Source organism: Euprymna scolopes, chromosome 4, assembly GCF_053919585.1.
Source record: "Euprymna scolopes isolate OS-2025 chromosome 4, ASM5391958v1, whole genome shotgun sequence".
Lineage (NCBI taxonomy): Eukaryota > Metazoa > Mollusca > Cephalopoda > Sepiida > Sepiolidae > Euprymna > Euprymna scolopes.
In genome coordinates, this window is record NC_136485.1 from 171,386,886 (window position 1) to 171,404,460 (window position 17,575).

General features: G+C 34.5%; 1 protein-coding gene across 1 annotated transcript in view; it reads left to right on the top strand.

Moving 5' to 3' along the window:
* The first annotated feature begins 13,506 nt into the window (after window positions 1-13,506).
* LOC145270294 (uncharacterized) overlaps window positions 13,507-17,575 on the top strand; it is a 4,618-nt gene continuing 549 nt past the window's right edge. The window contains exon 1 of the mRNA XM_080125941.1: window positions 13,507-17,575. This exon is cut by the window's right edge and continues 549 nt beyond it. Coding sequence (XP_079982067.1) covers window positions 14,384-16,333 — 1,950 coding nt within the window. The 5' untranslated portion in view covers window positions 13,507-14,383 and the 3' untranslated portion in view covers window positions 16,334-17,575.

The following is a 17,575-nucleotide window of genomic DNA, read 5'->3' on the forward strand; positions in this document are numbered from 1 at the left end:
TATATATATATAATATAACTACTTCATTTACTCACATAAAATTAATATATGAAAGTATAAATTTATGCGTAAACTTTAAGTATTTACTTGAACAATGCTCAATACGTAGGTAGAACTAGTTAGTAAGTAATTTATAAAATATATATGACAATTAAGCTACACTGAATATTCCGCATTTCATCCACTCTAGGATTATTCAGCCTTACTGAAGAATCTCTCTCTCTCTCTCTCTCTCTCTCTCTCTCTCTCTCTCTCTATATATATATATATATATATATATATATATAGAGAGAGAGAGAGAGAGAGAGAGATTCTTCAGTAAGGCTATATATATATATATATATATATATATATATATATATATATATATATATATATATATATATGTTTTGCTGCTCTAGAGCTCATGAGCGTAGGTTGACTGTATCCGGACTCGAACCTCGAACCATAGGTTCTATAGCTATGGTTCGAGGTTCGAGTCTGGATACAGTCAACCTACGCTCATGAGATCTAGAGCAGCAAAACATGTGTATGTAGATTACTGTTTAAAAAAATAAAAACAAGACGTAATATTTTCCGTGATTCTTTCTAAGTTTCCTATTAGTTTTCGAGTTTAAGGCTGAGATTAGTTAATATATGTGCTGCATTCAACGTGCATTTGAATGTGCTGAAGAGTGTGGCGATTCCCTGGTGCAACCAAGTGACTGCTGGCAGACCCTGTGTGTAGCAGCAGGACACGGCGCCGGCCCACAAGTTCAAAGAAACCCAGGCTTGGCTTCAGAAGGAGTGCTACGACTTTTTACACTTCTTTCACTGCCCATCCCCCCACCGGCTGCGCTTCCGATTTGAATCCGCTGGACTGCTTCGTTTTGTCATACGTCGAGAACATCACCAACATGACCTCTCACAAAACGAAAGCCAGCCTGTTGGACGTCACCCGCCGAGCTTCCGCAGGTGCTTGTAGAAAATACATACTCCCAGTCCCGGACCCGTATCGAGGCTGAAGGCGGCTACATTGAATAGATGTCAGTTCTACTACATAATCAAGTTACCTGAGTTGATTTCAATAAAATTTTTACAGTAAAGCTATAATGTAATATTCAGAGTGTCAACTTTATCGCTCACCCGTGTACTTGTTGATACGTGCACATTTAGAATTATCTTGGTAAAATAATGTTATGTGTTTATTCAAGAGTCGGATTAGTTTTGATAATATTTTGAAAACGATTATTTTTTTCTTGAGAGTCACTACTTACCAAGGCTCGCAGGCAACTCAAGGATAAGGATGTAAGGTGGTAGTGTAATCGTCGTTAATGGTGTAAGTTGGGTAAAGTTTAATTATTTATGGGGACGGCTCAACAAGAACTTGTTTACATTAGATTTGAAGGCTGATATATTGTAATCAACTGGGAAATAGGCCAGTGGAACAGTGTTTCACAGGTTTGCAGGGAAAAAGCTTGGGTCAAGGAATCTGCGTTTAGATTTAGGCACAGTTAGGGAGTGAGTGAAATCGCATATAGTGGTTGTAGCTAGTCTCGTGTTTGTTTTTGTGAAAGTTTGGCAAGGGGGAACCATAGATTAGAGTTCAGTTGAGCATTTGCCATGAAAATTACGATAGAGCAGAAACAGGCTCGCAAATTGTCTCTTATGCGGGAAAGAAGTTGCAGGGAAAAGAAAAGGGCTAAACCGACTAGGTTTCGAAGCCAGTTGTGGCTCTATCAAGGCTGGATAGGACGCGCCGAGCAGCTCCAGCCCAGATGTGGCGACCTGGCTCTTATACATAGAAAAGATTGCATCGGCAGTAAGATACGTACTGTATGTAATTTTTCATAATTCTTGGATATGTTACTAATTTCGACAATCATTTTTTATAATTTTAACCCATATTTTTGCCTCTTTCCCTTCAGAAAATAATAACTTTGTAATAGTGTCTGGGTTGATTTTTCACTACAACACACCAATCAATTAACTCACATTTCATCATTTTTCATAATTCTTGGATATGCTACTAATTTCGACAATCATTTTTCATAATTTTAACTCACATTATAGCCCACCCCTTTCCGAAAATAATACTTTTGATATATTTTTTAGTTTGATTATTTCATTAAAAACACCAATTAATTAACTCACATTTCACCATTTTTCATAATTCTTGCATATGTTACTAAGTTTGAGAATCATATTTCATAATTTTAACCCACATTATCGCCCCCCCCCTTACGAAAATAATAACTTTGATGTATTGTCTGGTTGATTATTTAATTACAAACACACAAATCGATTAATTCATATTTCATCATTTTGATAATTCTTGGATATGCTACTAATTTCGACAATCATTTTTGATATTTGTAAACCGCGTTATAGCCTACCCCTTACTAAAATAATAGCTTTGATATATTGTCTGGGCTGATTATTTCATTACAAACAGACCAATCAATTAACTCACATTTCATCATTTTTCATAATTCTTGGATATGTTACTAATTTCGACAATCATTTTTTATAATTTTAGAACACATTATCGCTCCCTCCCTTAGAAAAATAATAACTTTGATATATTGTCTGGGTTTATTATTTCATTACAAACATATATCAATTAACTCATATTTCATCGTTTTTCATAATTCTTGGATATGTTACTAATTTCAACGATCATTTTTTTTATAATGTTAACCGACATTATTGCCCTCTCCCTTACGAAAATAATACCTTTGATATATTGTCTGTGTTTATTATTTCATTACAAACAGACCAATCGATTAACTCATATTTCATCATTTTTCATAATTCCTGGACATGTTACTAATTTCGACAATAATTTTTCATAATTTTTATCTGCAGTCTCGCCCTCCTCCCATTTACGAAAATAATAACTTTATTATACTATCTGGTCTGATTATTTCATTACATACACACCAATCGATTAATTCACATTTCATCATTTTTAATAATTCTTGGATATGTTACTAATTTCGACAATATTTTTTCATAATTTTAACCCACATTATAGCCATCTCCCCTTACGAAAATAATAACTTTGATATATTTTCTGGTTTTATTATTTTATTTTAAAAAAAAGCACCAATCAATTAACTCACAATTCATCACTTTTTATCATTCCTGACATGTTACTAATTTCGAAAATCATTTTTCATAATTTGAACCCACATCATCGCCATTTTAAAATGCTTTTCTAAATAATAACTTTATTATTTCAGCACAGTCTGTATTCTGTATGGCAGTTTCTTATTCAATAAATTGCTAGGTGAAAGTGCAAAATAGTTTAAACCCCCCCTTCTCATATTAAGATTGGCGTTCTAAATAACGTTACTATTTCAGCACGTTCCTTATTCCGTATATCAGTTTTTCATTTATAAAATTGTTAAGTGAAAGATACCTTCCTTTCTCCATATTAAGAATGGCTTTCTAAATAACAACAGCACGGTCCGTATCCTGTGTGTCATTTTTCAATTTTTAAATTGTTTGATAAAAGTACAGAATGGTTCAAAACATACGCTCCCCATATTAATAATGGCTTTCTGAATAATAACGCTATTAATTAAGCACGGTCAGTATTCCGAATGTCAGTTTCCCTCCCCCTCTTTAAAAAATATATATGAAATAAAGTAAGTATGAAATCGTAAATTGCTTCAACCATTTCCAGGACTGATTCCATATCAACCCATCGCTTAAAAATAGATATGAAATAAAGAAAATTTGAGATCGTAAACTGCTTCAGCCATTTCCGGGACCAACTCTATATCACCCCTCCCCCTCTCTTAAAAATAAATATGGAATAAATGAATATTGAGAAATTAAATAGCCTCAGTCATTTCAGGGACTGATTTCATATCTTCCCTGTCTCTTATAAATATATGTAAAATAAAGTAATTTTGAGATCATAAACTGCTTCAGCCGTTTCCGGGCCTGATCCCGTATCCCCACTCCCAACTTCCTTTAAAATATATATAAAACAAAGTATTTTTGAGACCGTAAACTGCTTCAGCCATCTCCGGGATTAACCCCCCCCATTCTTAAAATATATTCTGTGTCGATTATTTTGTATCTTTGCTTTTTAAATCATAACAGAATCAAGTGTTAGCTCCTGGTGGGAGCCCCTTGATCTCTTAAAACTTGCTGAAGTTAAATAAAAAAACAAAAAACAAAAAAAAAACTACTCTTCATATAATAGATGTCTGCGAACGGATCCGTGAATGATTCTCTAAACGCATTTATTATTATTATTTGGATTCATCGGACTAATGTTCTCATCTAGGACATAACTATATTTGTTTATAGTATAATATATGTGCGTTGTCCGGTTGACAGAATAACAGGAATTAAGTGTTTAAAATATTAGGTGTAACATATCTGATTTAAGCAAAACATATTTTCCTTTGAGAAAGGAGTTGTGTTCGAAGACTATATCAACACGGTTCGTAGGAAACACTGTGGACACGAAAAAATACTTCCTTCTTCAATAAAAATATATACCTTTTTCAATAAAAAAATATTCCCTTCTTCAACGAATTAAAAAAAATGTTTCTTCTTCAAAAAATAAAACAAAATAAAACAAAAATAATAATTCAGATCAGGAAAACTTTCATAAAAGACTTTTTTCTTCTTTAATACCAAAACAAAATCGGGGGCAGGGGAAACTTCATTTTTCAATAAAAAAATAAAAAAATAAATAAATAAAAAAAATAATAATAATAATAAAGATCAGGAAAACTATCATAAAAGACTTTTTTTTCTTCTTCAATACCAAAACAAAATCAGAGGTGGGGGGCATTTCCTTTTCCAATAACAAAAGTTTCTCCTTCTTTAACGAATTAAAACATATTTCTACTTCTCAAAAAAATAATTTAAGAGTAAGCTGGTTTAATTCTTCTTTTTGAGGGATACTTCCTTCAATTACAGGTAATCAGTAAAAATAGTGCATTTGTCGTCTGCTGCAAAACTCGTTTGCGCATGCTCCATGAACAACTTCCTTTCATTAACAAACATGGCGGACAATTCAGAATACTAGAAAATAACATTGCACACTGAATGCGTTAATACTAAAAAAAAACTACTTGTCGAGAATAAATTTAAATTTAATAAATTTTAAGGCGATAAAGTCGTTCATAGCGGGCCGGATTACCCCTATATATCTTTAAAAGTCAGCATTCTAAAGGTATGTCTTCGGTTGGACAAGAAGCGCGCATTAACCAATAATAGTCTACTCGGTTACAGCTTACGATTATGAATTCGAAATGGGGCATTATCTTTTCTGTGATGTAACAATAGATCTGTTTCATCAGAAGTTCATACAGTTCTTATCTATCATTCCTGATATATTAAAAAAAAATCATATATGAAGTGCCTTATATAAGTTACCAGACTTTTTTGTACAGACACTTAAAATTGTCGCAGACTCTTGAAAATTCTGCATCTTATTGCTATACATCTTATAAGATGACTGGCCAATTCTTATGATTTTCGGTCAAATGAACAGCCATAACAGGAATTAGAATACATTTGAGTATTGATTGTCATAAATGCAATATTGACGTGAGGGCTTTAGAAGAACGATATGCTGTTATGTACGTCACAATCACGTTGACACACCGATTCTCACCAAATCACCAAAGTTAAGCAATGTTGAGCCTGGCCAGTACCAGATGGGTGACCATTTTTGGAAGGCTAGACACTGTATGTACCTTCTGTCAAGGTTGGACGTAGGGTCACCACGCTCACCTCGAAAAAAGAACTCCTCGCTACAAAAGCATCTACAAAGTTGTAGATGACCTATGCCCCCTTCAGGGGCTCAAGGCTATGGATAGATGATTGGATGGATATGCTATTACATGTATGGAGTGAAAGTGGGTTGAAGGATGTTTGGATGGTGTCTGCTTACTGCAAGTCAACGTTCATATCTACGGCACCTCAGCTCTTTTTAGGGAATTTATAAAATAAAAGCAGAAACGTACCTTTTTTATATTTTCGTCATATCTCTTGACCGTGTTGGCTCGCCTAGAACAGAAAATCTCATAACAACAATGCAAGGATCATTCTTTGGACAATTGGGATTTTATTGGTTTCACGGTCCAATGGCGCGCCCCTATTCTCTACCTATCCTTAGAGGAAGAGTGGAAATTTCTCTATTGATTCATCTTCCATGCATAGCTGCCCTCGTCATTCCACGAGAGTTCTCAATTCAACAACTGTGTTTGTCGGACTTGAAACTCGAACAATGCTCAACTGTCAACTGACTGACTAAAAAATCCCCATGTGCGTTTCTATATATATCAGTGTGTGTTTGTGGGGGGGTATATTCCCGTTAACCAGCTCGAACCTAAAATGCACTCACTAACCTGTCTCGCAACGCAGATGACCGCTTTGTCAACGGATACCTGGGTTTGATCTATGTCACCAATAAACTTTGTTGATCCCTTTTGCACTCCCTGGCACAAACTGGTTGCGTTCACTCAGTACTGCGTTGACCGCGCTATTCATGCCATGGGCCCAATAACGATGCAATAATATTCTGTTTTAAACTTGGAAAATAGCACAGAAACGTGTGGAATGCTTAAGACTGCTTTTGGACCATCTTGCATGAATCGAACATCAGCTTTTGAGTGGTATAAAGGATTCAAGGAAGGCAGGGACTCTGTGAGCGATGATTAGAGGTGTGGGAGGAGAAAGAAAGTCAGAACATCGGAGTTGATTGTTCAAATAAAGAATTTCATGGATAAGGACTGAAGTTTATCTATAGAGACAATAAGTACATAGTTTGATGTCAGTGTGGGAACTGCGCTACAATTATTCATGAAGAACTGAAGATGCAGATTTGCGCGAATGCACCAGTCTACTACTCCATCCTTGTCATAGATGATTTGACCAACGTGGGCATCAGGACAGCTCTTCACCCTCCCTTGCTTCTTGTAACTTTTGGTCATTCCCTAAGCTCAAGGAAAACTTTAGAGGTTGTTGTTATGATACAATTGAGGAGATGAAAGAGGCTGTGATGAGGGTCATTGACATGCTCACACAAGAGGATTTCCAAAGGGCCTTTCAGAATGTGTTGGAACAATACAAATGCATTGCAGCCGGACTAGAGTTTCATGTATGTGCTATCAGTAAAAGTGCTCATACGAAAAAAGCTTGGAAACTTATTAAAGGTACATCGTACGTACCCGTTATGAAATGAAAATATCATGTTTTAAAAATCACGTAAATTGATTAAGTAGTTTAATTTTTCAACGAGCAGGCCGCCCGGCGTTGCTCGGTCGTAAAATACGCATAAATATTATATTTTAATTCATGCAGATTTCTAACTCAGCTAGTGGATTTTTATGTTTGGTTCCCAAAATCAACAAAGATTAGACCATTTCTGTAAATTTCGGTCCCTATTGATTTTGTGGTAGGAGTTTAATTCTGTGCAGTTCTAGGAGGTCCATTCTCCTAGGTTTTGCCTTCTCTCTTTGAGAAGGAATTAGTTTATTGCTAATCGCCTGAGGCGCCCTTACCGAGGAATGCCAACGGGGCTTTTCAGGCACTTTTTGCAGATCAGAGTGCTCCTTCTCTGGGTCGCTGATTTCTTAATCCCACTTTCAGACCCTGGCGTCTAAGTTCTTTCTATGCGAGAGAACTAAACAATTTCTAAATAGAAAAGAAGTAGGCTTTTAATATCAGTGTCAGAGCGAGACATAAACTCATCTTTATAAGTACAGAGATAGATAAGAAAATCGTGTTTTATGAGTATTCGAGAAGTAATCGTCTCATATATTATTTTTCAAAATATTTCAAGAAAGAAAAGAGATAATTGAATAATACTTTATACTATATGTTATGTTGCATTGTCTACGAATTCCCATTAATCGCTTAAAATAACGTTCTTTAAGTATAAAAAATCAACTTAATCAATTTACGTGACTTTTTCAAATATGATATTTTCATTCTCTCATACTGGTACAGACGTCATCTAATTAAAAATTATTGTTCGTAAATATAGGGTAATTATAGAGAACTCATACCAACACCTTTTTATATCCATTTTAGTTATTTATGATTTTTATAGCAATCTATCTGAAATGATACCTAGGTATGTGTATCGTTGTCATATGTTTTATCAGCATGCAATAGAAAACAGGATTCAAAAGAGAGTCGCAAACCTGATCGGCTCTGAACTGGCATCTAAGCTTCAGCCTCTGTCCCATCGACGAAATGTTGCATCCCTCTGCCTGTTCTACAAGTATTTTAGTGGTGAATGCTCTGATGAACTGCAAGCACTTGTGCCCCCACGACGTGAGCACCCTCGACAAACCCAACAGGCTGCTAAATCCCACCCCCACACTGTAGAGATCCCGAGATGTAAAAGATCTTTCAATAGTTTCTTCGCCAGAACCGCTAGACTCTGGAATTCCATTCCGGATCCCTGCTTCCCCAACAGTACTGACGTGCAGAAGTTCAAGTGTAACGTGAACCGACATCTTGCTGCCAAAATCCCTACATAGTACCCCGGTAGTTGTTGCCCCTGATAGTAGCCCCTACACCAAAAGTGGCAATTTGCCATGTTTGGGGTGAAAATGTAAAAAAAAAAAAAAAAAAAAAGTAGGGACCTAGTGTCTTGAGCCTGTTTTTTAATCTCACTAGTTTCATCCATACTGATGAGTTATATAACGATGAAAGACCTGTCCGTAAATAATTACATTTAATATATATATATATATATATATATATATATATATATATATATATATATATATATATATATAAAGTAAGTATGAATTTATGCGTAAACTTGAAGTATTTACTTCAACAGTACTCAATACGCAGGTAGAGCTAGGTAGTAAGTTATATATATATATATATATATATATATATATATATATATATATATATATATGAATCAATGACAAAATTCTATATTCCAAAGTTCATGATCTTGATCATCTTATAATTCCTTTAATTCAGTTGACATTTACAATTCTTGACAGTATCTGTTTCGTAGCACAAAATCATTCATTTAATTATTATATCAATCAGTGAATCTATTTTGCCCTTAACATATCAGAAGAAATAGCAACAATAAATACGTCAAAAAGAAATAAGGTGCGTTTTGACATGATTAAAAATCCGAAAATTGAAAGAGAATCTGTAAATACCTGATAATATGTTTCCATTACGCCATTTTGAATTTTGATATATATATATATATATATATATATATATATATATATATATATATATATATATGTGTGTGTGTGTGTCTGTGTGTGTGTGTGTGTATGTCCTAATGTAAGGCAACACATTATCTCCAATTAGCATTTAGGTATAGTGCTTTCCATTCAAAAGTATCACAAAACAAAAAGAAACAAATAAATTACTTCTTTTCTCTCTCTCTCTCTCTCTCACACACACACACGCACACACACACACACATACACACACTGGAAGTTTCCGCGCTTTATTGCTGTAGCTCTACTCACGTATTGAGTACTGTTGAAATAATTACCGAAAATTGATACATAAAATATTATATATCCTTAGAGCATTTGCTATGTATACATAAAATAATATATGTGTGTGCGTGCGTGTGCGTGTGTGTGTGCGTGTGTGTGTGTGTGTGTGTGTGTGCAAACATGCATACACACGTGTACACATAAAGATGTATTTATTCGCGTCAAATTTATCGTATATACAACTAACTCGTCTCGTCTAGGTAGCTATATAACCGTTTGGTTGACCCCCAACGATACATTCATAGCCTCATCCCCAGTGTCAGCATCTCTCTCCCTCTGGCTGCTGCTAGTAGTACCGCCTCCGCCGTCGCTACCACTGCTGTCTGATGGTATTCCCCCACCCCTCCGCGTACCGCCCTATAATTACTACAGCATCTATACCACTGCCACCACGACCATTGACAGTTTTGCTCGTCTGTATTTCCTCTCAAAACATTGGCCCTCCTCATCCATCTTCCCTCTCTCTCTCTCCCCCTCTCTCTCTCTCACTCTTTGTCTCTTCCCCTCGCTCTATTTCTCTCTCTCTATCTACACGCACTCTCGCTATTCTGACACCCAATTGGCAGCTGGTGGCGCAAGATGAATGAAATACAAAGAAACAACCCAAACTCCGAAAACGAAAGGTGCCCGTTACATCGACTACGCCGGCGGACAAATATCGCTCCGCGGACGGAGATAACAGCACGGACGTATGGAGCGGTTGTGTTCAGCGATTTATTGGACGATTAATTATTATTCGACGTAAAGAGGAGAATAGCTTTATCAGCAACAAAGATGGATTATTGGATCTATATACAACATGCTTCATCTTGGATTTAAACGACAGAAAAAACTCATTTTGAATTCATCTTTTTTTTTGTTATTGAAAGATAAGCCATCGAACATTGAAAAATTATTAGAAAATCGACGGGATTAATTTTAATCGAACTGAGTCAGCAATTAAATCGTCAGTTTTATACATTTTTTGTTGTTCAACTCTGATTTTAAAAATACTCTCTCAACCTTTATACTAACCCTAAGTCCGGCTGTAAACCAAATAATATTAGTAAGAAGTGATAAAAGAGAGAAAAGGCTAACAATTATGAATTTTAAATAAGCCACAACCAAGTAGACTGTTTATCCGCCCCGTTTAACTATTTATTATCTGGTCAAAAGCGAACTATTACAGCAGATCCTGTACAAAAAGTGCTCAGTATCCTATCGGATAGAGTTATATACATCATAAGTAACTTCATTTGATTACTTTTACTGATATTTGTATATGTTTATACCATAATATATTAAGTATATATATATATTATTTTTGTATGCCTTGCTCCAGTGCAATCCTTTATAGATCAACTAGCCGGCTTTAAATGATACTCCTTAACAAAAAAAATTTATGAACCTCTTCACACAAAAAAAGACAAATGATTATCATCCTGTTTTAAACGAAACGTGATTGCCACTTTGCGATGGAAAGTTACTTAAACGATGAATTTAATGGTGGATTTCTAGCTCCTTCGTTCCAAAAAGGTGCACCATGCACTAAGTACAAAAATAATACTCCCCGACGATACTCCATCACAAATGAGGTTGCCTAAGTCACCGGACGATAAACTCATCCATCTTCACAAAATAGGGGACAATAGCAATTACTAAAGTGTCCTTAATTGTTTAATCGTTTTCAGAAGACAAGAGGGATCGTCGCCCCGTCGTTCCGAAACTCTTGCACAAATTCGTCTGCTTCTGTTTTCGTAATCTTTCATCCTCTACTCCCCCTACCAACACGGCACCCATCGTTATCAGAACCACCCCAAACTTAACTTCTGTATCTTCACGGCTCTCTGATTTTTAGTTACAGAGTGTCTCATAAAAATAAGGAATAAAAAAAAAAGAAAGAAAGAAAATCACCGAACACACGGATACAGTTGAAACACATACTCACACGTGCGAGTGCGCGGGCGCGCGCACACACACACACACACGCGCGTGCGCACACACACACAGACAAAGTAAAATAACAAAATACATATAAAAAATAAAAACAAATAAGGAAATGTCAAAGACAGGCATAAAGAATCGCAGACAGACAGACCGATTTTGAGTGCATTGTAAAGTTTTGTTTTTAAGTGAAAAAAAAAAAATCTTTTTTTGTATTTTCAAAAAGTGCTATTCAAATTTAATTGACTCATTTCCTGCCAGCACGCCTTTTGAAGTAATTAAAAACAACCTTACTTTAACCCTACCGAAGGACAGAATGCCACATTCATAAACAGAATTTGATTTCTTTCAATGGAAGAGAGGTCGTATAAACACTCGAAATTCTAATGTATGTATTTTCCGTACAACTTTATACTTGTCCAAAAAATAGAACACTTCCCGACAAAGCATCAGATATAAATAACATAATTTAACGTGTATTTACAAAAGTTACGTATTGACAAGAAACAGATACACAGACACATATAAATTGTTTTCTTTATATTTAGAGTATTTTGAAATTATAAACTGAACAAAATAATTTTATTTATTTCTAAACCCATTCAAGAGTTCATAGCACTAAAAGAGAGAAGTGAATATTGTTTGCTTTCCGAAAAAAGTCGATGGAATTATTTGCCATTTTTCGATCGCTCATTCTGATATTTGGTGTCCATGCTTTACGATTTGATTGTTGACGGGAGTGATCGAAGAAATGATTATTGATTAAAAATAAAATGAAATAAGAGCAGAACATTCTTTTGTCGGAAGCGAAAAAATAATTGCCTTTGTCTCAGAAAGAAACAAAAATAAATTCAATTTTAACTGATTATTTAATACTAATCTATACATTTTATAAGTCTGTGTTCACTTTTATTAGGCAATTATTTACACAAACAAATAATCGCCCACTTTTCTTGCAGGCAATTATTTATGTATTTCTACTAATCGACCTCATCTTGTAATAACACATTGCAGTTGTAGTCGTCGTCGGTTTTTAAACAATACAAATCAATATTCAAAAGATAACTAGGAATCTTACCAGAGGTGGGATTTAAAACACGAACCGTTTAAAACATTGAACATCTGATGATATTCTTTGAACGTAATGTTTGCGATTTTCCATCATTTAAAAAACTTTTCGAAATCTAAGGAATATTCTTTATTCAACGGAATTTGTCGAAGTCATTTTGACATTTTTGTAGAACCAAATACAACGGCATTTTCCAGCATCATTCTCTAAAAGAAAATGGATGAAAAGAATCGTAAAAAAATTACAAAGATTTAAAATCGATATCTAAACACTGATCAACACAGTTTGCATTGATTTCTTTGAATGAAAGAGACATTGGATAAACACCTGGAGTTTCCATGTATGTATTTTCCCTGAAACTTTATAATTGCCCCCCCCCCAAAAAAAAAGGAACGCTTTATTACAAAGCAGCATACGTTTTACATTCAGCAGCATCTTACACACACACACACACACACACACACACACACACACACACACACACACACACACACACACACACACACACACACACACGCACACGCACACACACACACTTTTATATATTTATATAAGTTGTATGTTGACGGCGCATATTTAACACAGTAACATTTTCACAATTTAAGAAATTAAAAAAATAAATACATTAAAAAAATAACATCTCTCATCAACACACACAGTTTTATATATAAATTATATGTTCACATTACACATTTTACACAGTACAATTTACACAATTTACGAAATAAAATGTAAACAATTATTCTAAAAATAATATCGTTTATTTCCTAATTTGTAGATATCGAGTTTATTACATATTTTTTAAATTTACTAAAATTAAAACAAATAGAAAATACGTATTTTAAAAAATAATTCATATTCTTAATTATTTAAAATACATAAATTAATAATAAACGTATTATATATATATATATATATATATATATATATATATATATATATATATATATAGCGTAATTATAACGTATTATATACATAGCGTAATTCCTTAATTCTTAGTTAAATACAAATTTATTGATTAATTGAATATAATTCATAAGAATACGTTAATTTTATTAACGTATGTCAGATTTCAAAAGAAAATCAAACGTCGCTTTTAATAGATAATTTCTGTACATTATTTTATAATAAATGAGTTTTTGGAAAGATATTGAAACCAGAAGGTTTATATAAATAATAAACTCAATCCATAAATTAAAATTGTTTTTGTAATTTCTCTTGATAAATAATTTCTTCTCGGTAAACCCTCTCTCTGTAAACATTCCATGTGAAAAAAAAAGTGTAACATCAATCCATAACAGAATATAAATCGATGATAAAAATATAAAATTCTATTGTTTTAATATTTGCTTAAACTTGTGGACGTAACCCCATTTTTCGATAGTTACGAATTCAATAGATTAAGTAATACATTCCAAAACAAAATATATGGAATGGCATTTTCGACATTTTTTTCTCAATTAAAAATATGTCAAACACGCCTTTAAATTTGGACTTAAAAATTAATCTGCGTATTTAGTTGTTAGCAAAATAGTTTTCAATTTGATAATTTAATCACAAACAAAAACATTCTGAACAATACATATTTGCATATCAACAATACTTACTAAATACGAGAGTTCAACAATCAGAAAAAAAAGCTTTGTCGTTTATAAAGAATTGTTATTCAAAAAAAACACACAAAAAAAACTCGAAACAAAATTAAAAGTCAAATTTTTCATACTTCAAAAATATAAGTTAAGACCTGTCATTCTTTTTTGACAAACTATCACAATTATAAAAAAAAAATATCACAACTATAAAAAAATTATCACAACTATAAAAAAATTGTTTCCTTTCAAACTCTTGTTAACTTGCATATGTTTTTGCAATTAGACCAATGTCTTTCGGATGTCGTGTATTGATCCAAGTCAACTGTATTCTCTTTTTGACTTGCGGTCTCTGCCTGATCTTAGCATACCCACAAATGTTGCATGCCTCAAGCTGGCACCCGGAGCCTAATCGACGAGACGACTCGGGTGGCTTGGACGTACAGTCACAACGAATCCAAGGTCACACATATCAACAGCAAAGGAGGCGACTCCAGAGACAGTTGTCCCAACAACCAGCCGGGTTCTGCTTCCAAGTATGGGACGATCCTTCTTGGACCTTCATGGAGGCAGACTTGGATAACATTTGTAGCAGTGAGAATTGGTCTCTTTTGGACTTTACGAAACGAAAGCAGAAGAACCCTTTTGGTTCACCTGTAGAAATGTCGCAATCTGATTCGATCAATCAAAACCAGTTATCTTCAGGACCACAACGACGATTGGCCAATCATGGTTCGCTGAACTCTCGATTTCTATCACCTGGGGATGATGCATTGGATTCATATCGAATGACAAAACGTTCAGGAAAAGAATCGACATGTTTTCAAAGATGGATGACGTTGTTAAATCGACGTTTAGGGAGTGCGCGTTTGGGTGATTTGGTCATTCCGGGAACACATAACAGTGCTTCATATTCTGTGTCATCAAATGGTACACTCGTGGAAAAACTTTGGATTTCTCGTTTAGCTTTATCCCTTGGATTCAGCGATTACTTTAGCTCTTGGGCCAGAAATCATGATGCAGGCCTCTTGGCGCAGTTGAATGCCGGATATCGTTGTCTTGACTTACGGATCACCGTTTTACCAAACGGAGGATTTTACTGGTGGCATGGAATATCAGGCGAGGCCATTGATTCCGGCCTCAAGGACATCGCCGACTTTGCGCAGAGAAATCCGGGTGAGATTATTATTTTGCTTATCTCTCATTTAAATGCTCCCGGAGATGGGGATCAGGAGAAATTACCAATGCCTCATCAATCCAAACTCAAACTTGGTCAGCACCTGTTGTCAATTCTAGGACCGACATTGGTGCCGACCTATAACATTTCGCTAAACCCGACCCTGTCCAGTGTTCTGGCCACAGGTCGAAACGTGATAACCTTAATCAGGGAAGACCAAGATCTTGTAAACGCCTTCCCGGATTATTTCTGGAGTGATGTCAACAATCAAACGGCGGTAGAAATGTTTGAGAGGAAGACGAATCCTCGAAGCATGTTTCGACATCGGTGCGACATTATGCAAAAATACAAGCAGGAGTTTCCCGACCGCATGTCCATAACCCCGGCATTTGTAACACACAACGTCCCTAATATACTTGGGGGCATCTTGCGCAGCGCTCGTGTTGCATGGGCTCTGTCTATCTTGCTTATATATGTTTTTTATTTATTTGCCAAACGCTGGCAACAGAAACGGACTCCTGTGTCTATCCTTTTGTTTTATTTAGGTCTTAGGAACATGGTTGTTGTCAAGCGCCTGTGGAGAGTGAAAAGATACCCTGTAAAATTAATCTGCGCAACTGTGGTTTATCTCGGCGTCATTACTTTATCGGTGTCTCTTGGTCATCTACAACAAAGAACTATTCTGAATTTATTCGGATTTGAAGGCAAAGCGACTAACTTATTAGAAATGGCGCGAATTGCTAACCTGTGCGGCGATGATCCGTCTCATTCGGTCAAGGGTGTCATGTACAGAGGTATCAACTCTATGATACGCCACTGGTCAGATCGTGACCACGAATATAGACTTAATATTGTATTGGTTGATGATTTCTCTTCCAGTCAAGTAGTCCGGACTGCGATACAAGAAAATATTCGACGGACAGACAAGACAATTCCAATGCAAAACACAAATCAACACAATATTCAACGACAACGTTTAAAAAACATACAAATTGACTCTATCGACAATGATAAGAAAATCAGCAAAATTAACAATTACAGAATACACAAAATCGATCGGTGACAAAGGCACTTGAAGTAAGAATTTTTTCAAAAATTTCGGAAACTTTTTTTTTACAATAGCCAGCAAAATAAAAAGAGTAGAAAAATATTAATATATAACAAATAAATGTTACCAAAGGTAAGATACGTTACTTTTCTACCTAACCAAATATGTTTGTGTGCTAACTTGTTTTAAACCGTTTATTTACTTTAAAACCAAACACTAAATCTGTTGAATGAGAAAGAAAAAGGACAGCCATCTGGACATTAGATAATTGCTCAAAGATCGAAAATTAAACAAAATACTTGCAGAATATTACATTTTCGGACGATTGGTAACATTGCACATTTTTCTACACGTATTTTGTTTAATTTTTGATTTTGAGCAATTATCGGGGGCACAAATTGCTATAACAAAACAACCATTTTTGTTCTAACTCGGCAAATCGATACTACATTTTTCAAAGTAAATAAACGCATTAAAATAAGTTAAAACATAAGAAACATATAGGAGTAACTTATCCCGATTTGGATGACATTTAGTTGTTGTATATTTATGTTTTCAAACCTATTGTTTTGTTGGTTATTGTTAAATATGCCTCAATTTCCATCGCGAAAAATAACTGCTAAAAGCTGTTAAAATAAAATCGTCTCCTTCGAAAATACTTTGAAATGTTTTTTTTTCAAGCTTATTATTGTGATATAAAACCTATTTTAAAAAATGCGAACTTAAAAATCATTTCTCTGTAATGAACATCAGCAATCAGTTTAATATTTTCCTCTAAAAATTTTTTTTATCATTCGTAGTACAATCTCCTTTTTAGAATTAAAAAAAATAGGAGGCCTTACTTTTGGAACAAATCTCGTACAAATCTCGTATAAATCTCGTACAAATCTATCTGATGAATTAAAATCGAATTCGACGAAAAAAAAAACTCTACAAAATCAAAACCAATAAGTTTTAAATGTTTTATTTGGATATATTAGCTTTTTGTAAGACTAGACGGAAAATACCACAAATTTCTGGTAAAAAAAGAAGAAAAACAGTAAAAAAAAACATATTGAGAAGTTTTCGATAGAACTGGTAACAATTTGATAAGTTGGGGGAATAATTAAACCCTTATGACCTGTTTGAACTAATTCCTTCAGTCATAAATAAATAAATAAATATAACAGCATAAATAAAGTGGGAATACATTCAAACACGCCTTATACGTATTAGTCCAGTATCTGGGCAGATGTTAGATACCTCAGGATTGCAACT